General features: G+C 42.7%; 1 protein-coding gene across 1 annotated transcript; it reads right to left on the bottom strand.

Annotated features, from left to right (window-relative positions):
- Nucleotides 1–2,115: 2,115 nt before the first annotated feature.
- Nucleotides 2,116–6,286, bottom strand: LOC142965637 (NACHT, LRR and PYD domains-containing protein 3-like). Its single transcript, XM_076106674.1, has 7 exons — nt 5,959–6,286; nt 5,428–5,505; nt 5,235–5,285; nt 3,316–5,125; nt 2,950–3,036; nt 2,575–2,742; nt 2,116–2,449 (listed from the first exon to the last, which is right to left on the bottom strand). Exons 1-7 carry the CDS (start codon nt 6,284–6,286, stop codon nt 2,116–2,118), a joined length of 2,856 nt encoding a protein of 951 aa, XP_075962789.1.
- Nucleotides 6,287–12,141: the final 5,855 nt, after the last annotated feature.

Raw genomic sequence — 12,141 nt, 5'->3', positions numbered from 1 at the left:
CAGTGCATGGTCACACAGGATCCACTCAGAACCTCTATTAACTTTGGAAAGACGACCTTAAACTCTCCACGCAGGGCACCTAAACACAGGAAACACATCCTGAAGAAGAAAGCTTACTGCTCACGTGCCTTGCTTAAGAACTTGTTTTTCTGACTTTTCGTTATCTTTGTGGTTGTTTGGCCATATATGAATGAATCCCATCTCACCTTGCAGCAGACTGGCAATCAGAAGGAAATTCAGAGGTCCAGCCATCTTTCTTTAGAGCAGTGTTTATTTGAAGGCTAACGTCAAACGTGACTTCAGTATTCAGACGGACATTTTGTTGAACCTACATATTTTTTCTAATCTCCATTAAGATGACACTAATTCATCACAATAAAGAAAATAAATAATAGATCACTACTTTTGAAAATTATAAAACCAAAAATAGAACAATTACATTAATAAGTATTGGTTGTTTCTGTACTGTAAAGATGAAAACATTTTTTTTTTTTTTTTCGGAAATGATGAAGAAATGTTAACTGATGTGCAAAAACCAAATAAGTGTTTAACACACATTTCACAACATGGTAAAGAAGAGACATGATGATAATGAAAAAGAAAAAGGAAGTGATATGCTAAAACATGCAGTGACAACAATTGTATCTACTCATTTTATTTAAAATTATTTTTAATTAACTAATAATTATAGAGCAGTGTCAAACTATTTCAAAAAAATATAATTGAATGCCCTTCTAAAAGTTTAACATTTTAAAAATAATCATTTCTCAATGACCATCTGTTAATTATTTTGCTCTTCTTTCAAAATATGTGATGGTTGATTTAAAGCAGAGTGAACCAAACTGAACCAATCCATCAAAAATCTTGTTATTTTAAACTTAAGTTTTGACTTATTCATATGTTTCTTTGTGGAAATGATAATGACTTACGTTTTCACCAGGTCTGTTTTACAGATGGACGAGAGATGTTCTGTTGAAGTCAAGTTCCCGAGAGGGGATGTTGCCTTTTCAGAGAGTTCGTAGGAATTATTTTCAAAATGAGGAAGTTGCACAAGTGCAAGCGGTGAGTTTTCAACACAAGAGGTACACAGTTATATGATAAGGTAAAAATGTGTCTCCTAGCAGTAGTGGTCCTAAGTTATGAAAACAACAGTGTTCACAACAAGTCAAAATTCAGGAAAGTCTGCAGTTCAATGCTGTTGAAGGTGAGAAAGAGAAAATAAGAGTCAACATTAACATTCCATTCTTAGGTTTGCAATGTCACAAGTAATGGTTGTTTTGAAATCAATTTGTCATTTACTTCCTCATTGTTTGTCCGACAGACACCACTGCTGTATGTACAAAAGATATACAAATCAACCATTGTATTTCCTTCAAATACACAAATGACCAAAATTAATTATTATTATAGTAATTAGGGAACCATGTTTTAAATGATATCAGGGCTTTGCATCAAAACAAATACATATCATACATCATTTGTCTGTCAGAATGTGTCCAAAATGTGGAAATATGTTATCAAACATAGTGACGTTAGTTAAGTTTGATGTCAATTAAACCCCAGCGGGTTCTACCTCCCTGTTTGAAAATTATTTTATACGACATAAGACCAAACTATCAATACACTTTAGGATCTGGGAGGTGAAGTGCTGCATACAAAGTGTTCTCAACACCGATCTAACTGATACGTCACATTCTCTATATACGTCATTATCTTCAGTCCTGATCGGTCCCCAGCTCCAAAAGAACCCCACTGAACCCAAATTATTGCCACGCATTCTTAGTACAATATTAAACAATGAATGAGGAGAAGAATCATGTCGTGGTTAAGTATAAATCGTGTGTCTGAGACCACAAACGGAACGTAGCTGACATCTGAAACATTGAATTTGTTCAAAATTGATTGTTTGTAAGCAATTCTCATAATAGTCATGAAGAATCAAGCTGATAAAAGAATGTTGAGTATATTTTTGAGTTGAGGGTTCAGCTCTGCAGGATCCCAAACAGAGCAGTCGGATTTATATGAATTCCACTTTTACAGATTGAAGTCAGATTGTTATTTGACTCATGGTGGATGATATGAAAGCATCTGCCCCCAAGCCTTACACACAATCTGCTACATAACTTGTCTTCCTCCAATCAGATTCGTGGAAGACTTCAGCAACTCTTCAATATTTGCTCGGAGCTCCTTAGCTTTCTCTGCGTTCTGTCCTTTCTCCACCTGTTCTCCTGCCACCCGGAGCCCCTTCAGCACCGACTGCAGGGCATCGGCATTCTTCACAGAGTCCATCTGGTCTCTGTCTGCCCGGATCTCCTCCACCCAGTCCAGGTACGCCTGAAGTAATCCAAGGTCATCCACAAAGTTTGCAATAATTCGGAGGTCCGGCCGACGTTGCTCCAGCTCCCTCAGCCTCCTCCTCCCCACCTCTCCGATGTCATTCCCAACAATGCTGATGAAGGAGAAAATACCCGGGTAAGAGTTCCTTTCAAGGCATTAACTCACACTAGATGGCAGTGTTTCCATACATTAATACATTGACAACACTGAGCAGAAGTTGATGTGTTTTAGTCTTACGTCAGTGTCTTCAGAGAGGTGTTTTTGCTGAGGCATGTGACGATGTTTTCTGTTCCTCGCTCTGTGATGCCGGTGATGTCCAGATAGAGTTCCTCCACAGTGGTGTTGTACTCCAGAGCGTTCCACAGCTCCAAAACCCCCTCTGGACCCAGGTTGTTGCCACACATGCTGTACACACAAGTAGAAAAATTGTGTCGCTGTTAAATACATAAATAGTATTGTGTCTAATGACTCATAGCAAGGGCTTGGAGCCAGAAGGATCAGCGTATCTCAAACCAAGGCCTTAGCCTAGATTGGTTGATTATAGTAATTATTGTGACATACTGACAAATTATGATTTTTTGTCAAAGTGGTATTATGATAGTAATGACTTACAAGAGCTTCTTAACTTGGCACTCATTTGATTTCAGAACCGCTGATTCTAAAATAGCTGCTTGCTTATCCAGGCAGTTGTATCTCAAACTGAAAGAGAGTAGAAAAACATTAGGTCAACGTTGTTCTTGGCAGTCCATTCATCCCTTTTCACGAAGGCATATTATGCTCAGGGTCATGCATGCTCGGGTACACGCAGCTTGTTAGTCTATCACACACGGACTGACAAGCATGCAGACACAAGAAGACGATACGAACTCTACACAGAAAGGAATCGGCCAGCCAGAAAATTTAAACGCAGACTTATTCAATTCAATTTGTGTTTGTCATCTGTTTGACGGGTTAATAATAGTCGAGTCAGTTACTCACTAGAGGGATTCACATCGGTGTAGGATTGGCCCCAGTCTGTTTAGTCCTCTGTTTCCAATGTTGGAGTAGCCTAAGTTGAGCTCCTGCAGCGTGTGGGGCGAGAACTGCAGCACGTAGTGCATAGCGGCACAGTCCACAACACTCAGCTTCATTTTAAACAGGTTGAGATTCTTGATCTCCGGCGCTGCCATGCTGGTGGCTTCCTTCGTGTGGAACTCCATCAGGCAGTGGAGGAGATTCAGGGCTGGCCGGTTCTTGAGCTTTCCACCCTTAAACTGGTCTTGGAACCACAAACCCAGCCTGGCGGGGATGCCAACCCCTCGCTCCATGGGGCAAAGAACAAGGCCATCCAGCTGACCTGCCAGCCGAGCTCGGAGCATTCCCATGAAGAAGCGTGTGAACATCTGGAGGCTCTCCAGCTTGTCCGTGTTGAGGTCTGTGTTTTGCAGGGGTGCAGCTGTGGAGGATGGCGGCGGTAGCCCAAAGCACCAGAAGTCCAGAGCTTGGATTATGTCCTCCTGGCTGGAGAGATTGATTGCGCAGTAGAGCCCAGCCAGATGTTCTTGAACGGTCAAGTGGAAGAAAGAAAACATCTCCACTGTCTCCTCTCTGAGAGGCTGGAGGATGTGACAGAGAAAGGTGCTCTGAAGATCAGCAGGTGTAACACCGAAGCTCTCCAAATCTGCTCTGCTGAACATGATCTTTTTCTGGAGAAGGTTTTCATAAGCCAGTTTTCCCAGGTTTGTCAGTTGCTGCTTTACTAGCGAGAGAACCTCAGATCTCGGGGTACCTCTCTCTGCACTTCCCCTCAGCGCATGGTGCTTGACTGCTGTAAACAGGTAGCAGAAATAAACCTCGCTGACTGTTCTGGGCGGGTTTAGCTCCAGAGACTTTGAGTCACCAACATCTTGATATCCTGGAGAGAAGAACTCAGCCATGGCGGTGCAGATGATGTAGCAATAAAGAGGGATGAAGGACAGCACGAAAAGGTTGTCATTGTTCAAGATGTAATTGTAGACTTTTTCAGCAACTTCTCTGTCTTTGTAGAACTTGGTGGTGTATTCCTTCACCTGGTCTTCCTCGAAGCCCAGCACCACGCAACATCTCTGGAAGAAGCGCTTGGGAGCTTCAGTGGTTGGTCTTGTCGTGAGAATGACTGATGCCTCTGGGAGAAGGCTTCCCTTGATTAAAGCCACCATCAGCTCTGACACTGGCACCTTCGAACGGACGTCGATGTTTTTGTCGGGACTGCTCCAGTCCAAGGTGAATTTGAACTCATCTAATCCATCTAAGATGAAGAGCAGGGAGCTTGGTGACGTGAAAAGATCCGGCAGAGCTGCCTTCAGGTACCGGAACCGTTCTCCAAGCAGCTCCAATAAGCTCAGTGGTGCTTCAATCAGATTGAGCTCTCTGAAGCGCAGGTCAAAAATGCAGGTGAATTCACGCATGTTCTTCCCAATCGCCCACTCATAGACGAGTCTCTGTACTGCTACGCTCTTTCCAATACCAGCAATACCCTTCACTTTAACCCGTTTGGGGGGCCGTCCCGATGTTCCTTGGGGCCCCAGCAGATGGCACGGCCGGATACGCTGGCAAGCCTGGTGGACATAGATGCGAGCTCGTCTGCTCGCCAGGTCAAAGTACTCATGTTGGCTGCTGTCAACCGAGTCGTCATCTTCTGTCACAAAAAGGTCAGTGTGGCGGATCTCGATGTGAGAAGCTGAGTTTGAAGCCGCACCCTCACCCTCCGAGTAGCACTTTAACTGCTCTGTGCGTTTCAGAAGGGTTGTTTTATGGGCAGAAATAGGAACTGCAGTGAAGGACAAGAAGATGAAATGTCTTGTCAACAAACTCTTCGTTTTTCTATCAGATCAATACTTTTACTCATCTCCTTCAGTTCGCCTAAGATATTGACGTACCTCGGATGTTGGCCAGTTTTGCACTCCTGCTGGGTTTCAGTTCTTCTTTAGCTGCACAATGAAGATCATTTAACTTGAATGTATTTTTAAACATGTCAAGTCCAGTATTTTTTACCACTAGCAAGACAATACATTAGAAATAATACATATAATATTCTAATGTCTCATTTTTGATAAGATAATAAATCCATACCTTTAACCTCAGTAGTCAGGGTGAATCCCTTGCTCTTTCCTTTGAACAGTTTAGCAATGGGGCCTTTAGGCTTCTTCTCTGTGGATATAACAGGATTCATATGGTAAATTATGCATTTGATATATAAGATATTACAAAAGTCTTATTGCAAAGTGAAATGGAATCATCTTCTGGGCACTGGGTATGTTTATCCATCCACAGTTGTTGAGATGTTTCAGTCTGGACCAAAGTGGGGGGACCGGCGAATTCCTAGAAATCTTATCATAGCTGAGCTAAATATTCGTTTTACATTTACACTCCTTCATTGCCAGAGTCAGCTAAAACAACTTGGCAAGACATCACAGTTGATTGTACCCTGTTAATAATCTTCTCACACCTCTGTAACACAAGCAGTACAACTGGATTTCTTCCAGTCTGTCATTTTGGACGGCAAAACATTGCAAACAATATTATTCACAGTTTCTTGAATTTTACACGTACGTGTTTATAGAAATTCTGCCAGTTATCACCAGTTTATCAAAGCAACCTTACCTTCAACTTTCATGGGTGCAGGCGCTGGCTTACTGACGTGATCGTCCCTGCAGTGTCTCTCCACCCACACCTGCAGATCTCTGCCGTAATAATCCTGCACCTCCTTCAGCACCTGCAGAAACTTTAGGCTGCTCTCCTCGGTGGCGCACACCATCTCTAGAGCCTGGGCCACGGCATTGGAAGGTGACCTCTCCAGCAGAGACAGGTAGTGGGCAGAGGACAGCACCTCAGCATCACGCAGCCAACGCAGCAAGGGTGCTGGGTGGTCAAGAGTCCACTTCAGCAGCAAGTCCCTCTGGGACCGGAGCAATTGCTGAGCTGAGTTCATGACTTCAGCAAATACTGTCGGAAGGAAAAAAAACAAATACACTACAAGATGTCAAGCCAATAACTTACACTCCGAATACTAACTATGAAAAGTACAGTTCAGTGAGGAATTATATGCCCATGCTTACCTTAAAGAAATATTGTATTGTTATGTTCTGTGTCACTTTCCCTCTCGTCTAGTTTTGCCATTGCAGTCGTGAGTGTTTGCAGGAGAGCTTTTGTGTTCCGTCTTAAGGTGCAGGGAGGCGGAGTGCCGTGATTTACAGTAATGCAACCTTTCAAAGGGTCCATAGTTCAAAGTGTCTTTTTCCCTGCCTCTGATTAATCGCTTTTGTTTGATCTTGCAGAAATGCGGCAATTCTGTAACATACTGTGACTTCAAAATCTGAAATGCTGAAAAATAACACTGACTAAAACTTATATCTTATATTGTTTTTTTTATATATGAACAGACCAGCAGTCTAAACAGTCTCTTGCTGAAGTACAAAAGTTGTAGCGTGACGCTTTTCACCTTTGCTTCCACCCTCTTGCATAACTGCGGTGACCTACTTACATTGACGGATATTTATTGCCAACTAAACAGCTATAGATCAGTGTCAGACAGAAAAGGGAATCATTAATCAGTTGTATTCAACTTTCAATGGAACTTTTATCGCCATCACTCTTATCACACTGTAAGAGGTTTGGTCAGCACGGTTGGTGAAGACAGAAGGAATCAGAAATGAACACATTCAGTTGTTGGAGACCTTTGAGGAAATGGCCAACAGCATGAGAGTGACTCAGCCGTTGTCATGTGTTGTCGCACAGATACTTGCTGAGGTCTTTCTTTCCAAACAGTTCCTACTTCCACCACTTGTATGAGCATTGGAATCTTTTGACATGTCAATAATTGTAAAGTTGGAAACCTACCATTGCAGATTTCAAAATTACAATTTTAGCCATAATTCTTTTACAAATTTATAAATTATCATAAAGCCAAAAAGTATGTATTTCACTATTGCACTATGTTTATTGTCACGTACCAATCACCAAGTCAAATGCCTTGTATGTGTAACGTACTTGACAATAAAATCGTTTCTGATTCTGATTCTGATAAGCTCAGCGGTGTAATGAATGGATGTAAACAACATTGAAGATATTTAAGATTTTGGAAGAGTTTAAGAGCTAAGCAGAGGCATCAAAGTGAAGTCATAGTGCCAGCAGCACAATGAAACACTCCCAACTTCCCCCTCTTTGCTCCCTTGTTCATCCTGTCCTCTGTCTGTGCTGGCAGAGCAGGGTTGCAGTCATGCATGTGGACACTGTCTTTCTTGTGTGTCCTCTGATGTTTGGTGAGTAATTTAATCATTTATATAATATAGATTATCTTTAGATTTCTGTAAAGATGTCAAGGTTATTCAGTCAAGTTAACCTCATTATATTATCCCCTGTTATCTCTGTTATTACCATAATTATTAATGTAAGAGATGGATACATTGTGTCTCTGAATGTCTCCTGCAGAATATACTGTCGTGGATGGTTACATTATATTCACAGATACCTTCTCTTGCATTATTATTATTATTTGTTTAATTATTTCATTATCTCCCTGAAGTTGATGACAATGTGATAACCATATGCAAATGTTTCCTTAAATAATCAAGATCATTTTGAAGTATGGTACTACGTAGTAGATTTTCCAGAGACAGCAGTGCAGTTACCCTCTTCCCTTTTCTAAATATAAATCTGTTGCGAAATTGTTCTGGGTCATGTAATGTGTTTGCAGACAGTGCAGGAGAATACAGCATAACCTCACGTTAGCTCAAATGTATTCTATGTGATGACCTTTCTGGAAGATATCAAGGGATTAATTCAGTTAGACCCGTGAGAGCTTTGTAGCTTCGAACACGCATGTTTTAATCGGTCATGCACTCCAGAAGTGGTCTTTGGTGTCATGGTGGTCAGGTCAAGCACATTAGACATGAACATCACGATCATGAGGCACAATTTTACGGCTGGATGTCTCTTGTGATTTAAACCTGAGTTCAGAACAAGGCATGGTTACTTTAGATCCTGTGTATTGATAATTATCGTCTGCTCTCTATCACAGCAGCAAGCCTGTGGAGGAGGGTCCAGGCTGTCTCTCCTGTGCCCTCAGTCCCTGACCGTGTCCAAGCGCTGGTGGGCTCCTGTGTGGTGATTCCCTGCTCTTTCACTCCTCCGGCACCTCTCAGGGGGAGGAAGGAGAAGGTGGACGTCCGGCTGAGGTTCAGAGGTGGTGGCCACTTCTTCCCTCTCCGCAGCACCGCTTTTAACAGTGAAGACAGAGACCAAGTGAGCCGGGATTTCCAAGGCCGGATGTCCTTCTTTGGGCGAATCCCAGATGGAGACTGCTCAGTGAAGATGGAGAGGATCAGCCAGGATGACTCGCGGATGTTTGAGATTGCTCTGAAGAGAGGTGGTGACTTACTCTGGGGGAGGCCAAGGAGCTTCAATCTGGATGTTTTGGGTGAGTCTGGGAGTCGCTGTGCTGCCTTATTGTTCTCCTATGAAAGCTGTTGTTCTTTTGGATATCTAACAATCAGATAATGTATGTGTATCCAAGCTTTAGAACTTGGAAAAAGTATAAATGCAAAGGAGCAGAAATACTGTATTTTCATGTAAACACAAAGTGGAGAATCACCAACACATGACTTATTGCACACAAAATCCCCAAATGTTCTTGTCAATAACTTTTTATTACATATTGAGTGCAGAAGTGTGTGGTGGATATTGCTTCCCTTCAGGTCAGCTGCATGCCGGACATAGCAATAAATAAATGAACAAATCATCGATCATAGTCAACAAGTACTTTTTACATTTTAATGAAAATAGGAAACAATAATAAAGACAAAATAAGAATTGTGGAATCGTCCACCTTAAATAAACCACTTTTTAATACACAATCACATATGTGCTGATTGATTAATAGTTCCTATATCTACATAAATACAAAATAATCCACAATAATGGCCATTGTATGAGATTCTGCACAGTGCTTTTGTAGATATTGTTATTTGTCTTGAATGAAATACACGTCAGCAGAAAAAAACACAGTAATGATGGAGATTTTCCTCACTGTCAGACACCCCTGAGGCTCCTGTCATCAGCGGCATGTTGTCAGCCACAGAGGGACAGCTGGTCAGCTTGAACTGCTCCGTCAGCTATCACTGCCCTTCCAGACCTCCTGCCCTGCAGTGGAGCTGGGAGAGAGGAGCCCAGCTGAACAGCACCGAGCCTGGGGAGGTACAGACACTCCACCCAGAGCCCCACAGGCCGATGTTACTGGCCCCTCTGTCCTTCACTGTGTCTTACCAGGTGAAACCCAGGCTCAGATGTGAAGTCAGCTACCCGGGAGCAAAAGCAGTGTCCGTTTCAAGGGATCTGCATGTGACATGTAAGCATTGCTTTGACGAGCATATTTGTGTTTCTTTGCTCAGTTTACACCTTTTTTCCCCTTCTTTTCTCATGCTCCGTAGTTTCACCAAAAGATGTAGTGGTTCAGGTCCAGTCCTTGATAGTGCTGGAGGGGGCCAACGCCTTGTTGGTCTGCTCCTGTAAAGCTGACCCCCCGGTGACTGAGTACCGCTGGTCCTACAGTCAACACGGCCGCACGGTGCACCTCCACCAACGCACACACGCGGTCCGGGTGTTCAACGTGACCCGGGACATGAGGGTCCGCTGCACAGCACAGAACCTGATTGGTCGAGGAGAGTCTCGGCCCACTCGGCTGAACATACAATGTAATCCTTATTCCTCTAGGCCCACCTCAATGGCCATACACACATATATTTGGTATATTTGACAGCACGCCTAACCTGCACGACACCAGGCTAAAATGTTTCACTGTCCTTTGTTGTTTAAAGTTTTTAGTTTGTTTCCCCTCTAACTGGTCGGGTGTGGTCAGAGTTGTTCTCTGTTGCACCTGTAACCACACCAAACAGTGATGTCACAGTGTACTGACCACACCCCGGAGTACACTTTGACATCACTGCAGCAATGTGAGAAGTTAAAATGTTCGCAAAGAACAAGATTATCAGCTGATGATAATTGTTCTTTAAGGTGTTAAAGTTTTCTTCATAAATCTTTTCCCGGTTCCCTTTCAACTACAATGTAGCCCAAACATAAATGGCGAGGGGCTTTAAAGGGCAACCTTTGACATTTTGAGAAATACAGTTATTTGCTTTCTTTCTGAGATTTCTGAATTAATTGCGGCTTCATATTTAGCTTCCAGACATGAGACTCGTTTTGATCTGCTCATCTAACTCTTCTAATGAATAAGCGTATTTCCTCAAATGTTTTACCCTTTTAAGTAAATATTAAGAGTAATAAGTTAAAGAGTTTATATGGGCTCTTTCTCTCATACAGATAAACCAGCCATCCTCCAGCTCTCCTCCACCTGTGTTGTTGAGGATCTGGATGTGCTGTGCCGCTGTTCAGTTGACTCCAACCCGAAACCAGCAGTCACCTGGAGCGTGAATGGTACTGTTCCACCTCGTGACTACAACGTGTCAGTAACATCTGAGCCCGACACGCTAACGGCCACTCTGAGGGGCCGCATGGACAGACCTCAGACTGTGATCTGTTTTGCTATCAACGCACTGGGAAACGACTCCCTGATGTTGCTGCAGGGAGACGAAGGTGTGTTCAAAGTACAGTTTTTTCCACGCGAACAGAAAGACAGCAGCTCTGCCTCTTGTTTGCTCACTCTAGTGCTGAAACATCTGCGCAACATGCCTGCAGCTTGGAAACACAAGTAAAAGAGAATAAGCTGAAGAGTGCCGCAAAGACAACCTTATGTTGTTCTGCCTTTATTTTACTGTGAGTGCAGCTTTTCAGTTGCTGCAGTCCATCTTATATTTCTTCACAATGCAAAGCTTTTAAAAGTGAATCCATTTCATCAAGCTTGAATGTAAATGTCTGAAAAGGCATACCATAATCTATGTTTTTTCACCCATGGAGATAAAATTGTATTGTATTATAGTTTCACATCAGATGCTGATCCATCGCTGCTCTTTTTGTCCATAAACAGAGATGGCAACTTTGTTGTGGTTGGTGATACCTGCTGTGTCCATTTGCCTGGCCATATTCCTTCTGTCTCTTCTTTTCTACTGCTGCCGAAAGAGAGCTAGAACGTATGTGAAAAAAAAATCAGCCCTTTAAATGTTCACTTGTATTTGTCACACTTGCTTGTTGTGAGGTTTTAATAAGTACTTGTTGTGCTCCTCTTAGACATGGCCTGAGTAGACGTCCAGCCGTGTACCCTGAAGGAATGGGACTTTATCAGGACCAGATGCCTCTCTACATTAACTGCACAGAAGTGACTCATATCTACTCCAACGGTAGCTACCAACTCGTATACCAGAACTGCACGCCTCTGTTTGTCCATAATAAGCAGGTAGGTTATGTCGTTGGCAACAGAGGGCATTGCATAAATATAAATCGCTAAATATCCAAAATAGAAGCAACATCTGTCCTTTTTTTTCAGATCCGTCCAATGGGCAGAAGAGGTGGAGAAAGAAGAAGAGGAGGAGAGGATGGAGGAATAGACAGACGAGTGGGTTTGGGAGTCAGAGGCACAAGAGAGGTACAGAGTACCGCTGTGGCCGATGCAGAGACGGCAATCTACCTGGAAATCCTCTGAGCTCACTGTGGAGAAGACTCATTATTCACCTGCTACATTAAACTCATATTAGACTTCAGATTCACTCTCACACTAATGGTAATGCATAGGTTATGTAACTTTCAGCTATTGCATATATTGCACATCCATTGCGTGATCTCTGTAATATCTAGTGGTGGTGTATCCCTCTCCTAATCTCCATATTGAACAATGTC

The sequence above is a fragment of the Anarhichas minor genome, unplaced genomic scaffold (assembly GCF_050575085.1).
Source record: "Anarhichas minor isolate MPS153535 unplaced genomic scaffold, ASM5057508v1 ptg000035l, whole genome shotgun sequence".
NCBI classification, from domain to species: Eukaryota; Metazoa; Chordata; class Actinopteri; order Perciformes; family Anarhichadidae; genus Anarhichas; species Anarhichas minor.
This window is presented reverse-complemented; position numbering and strand designations above follow the sequence as displayed.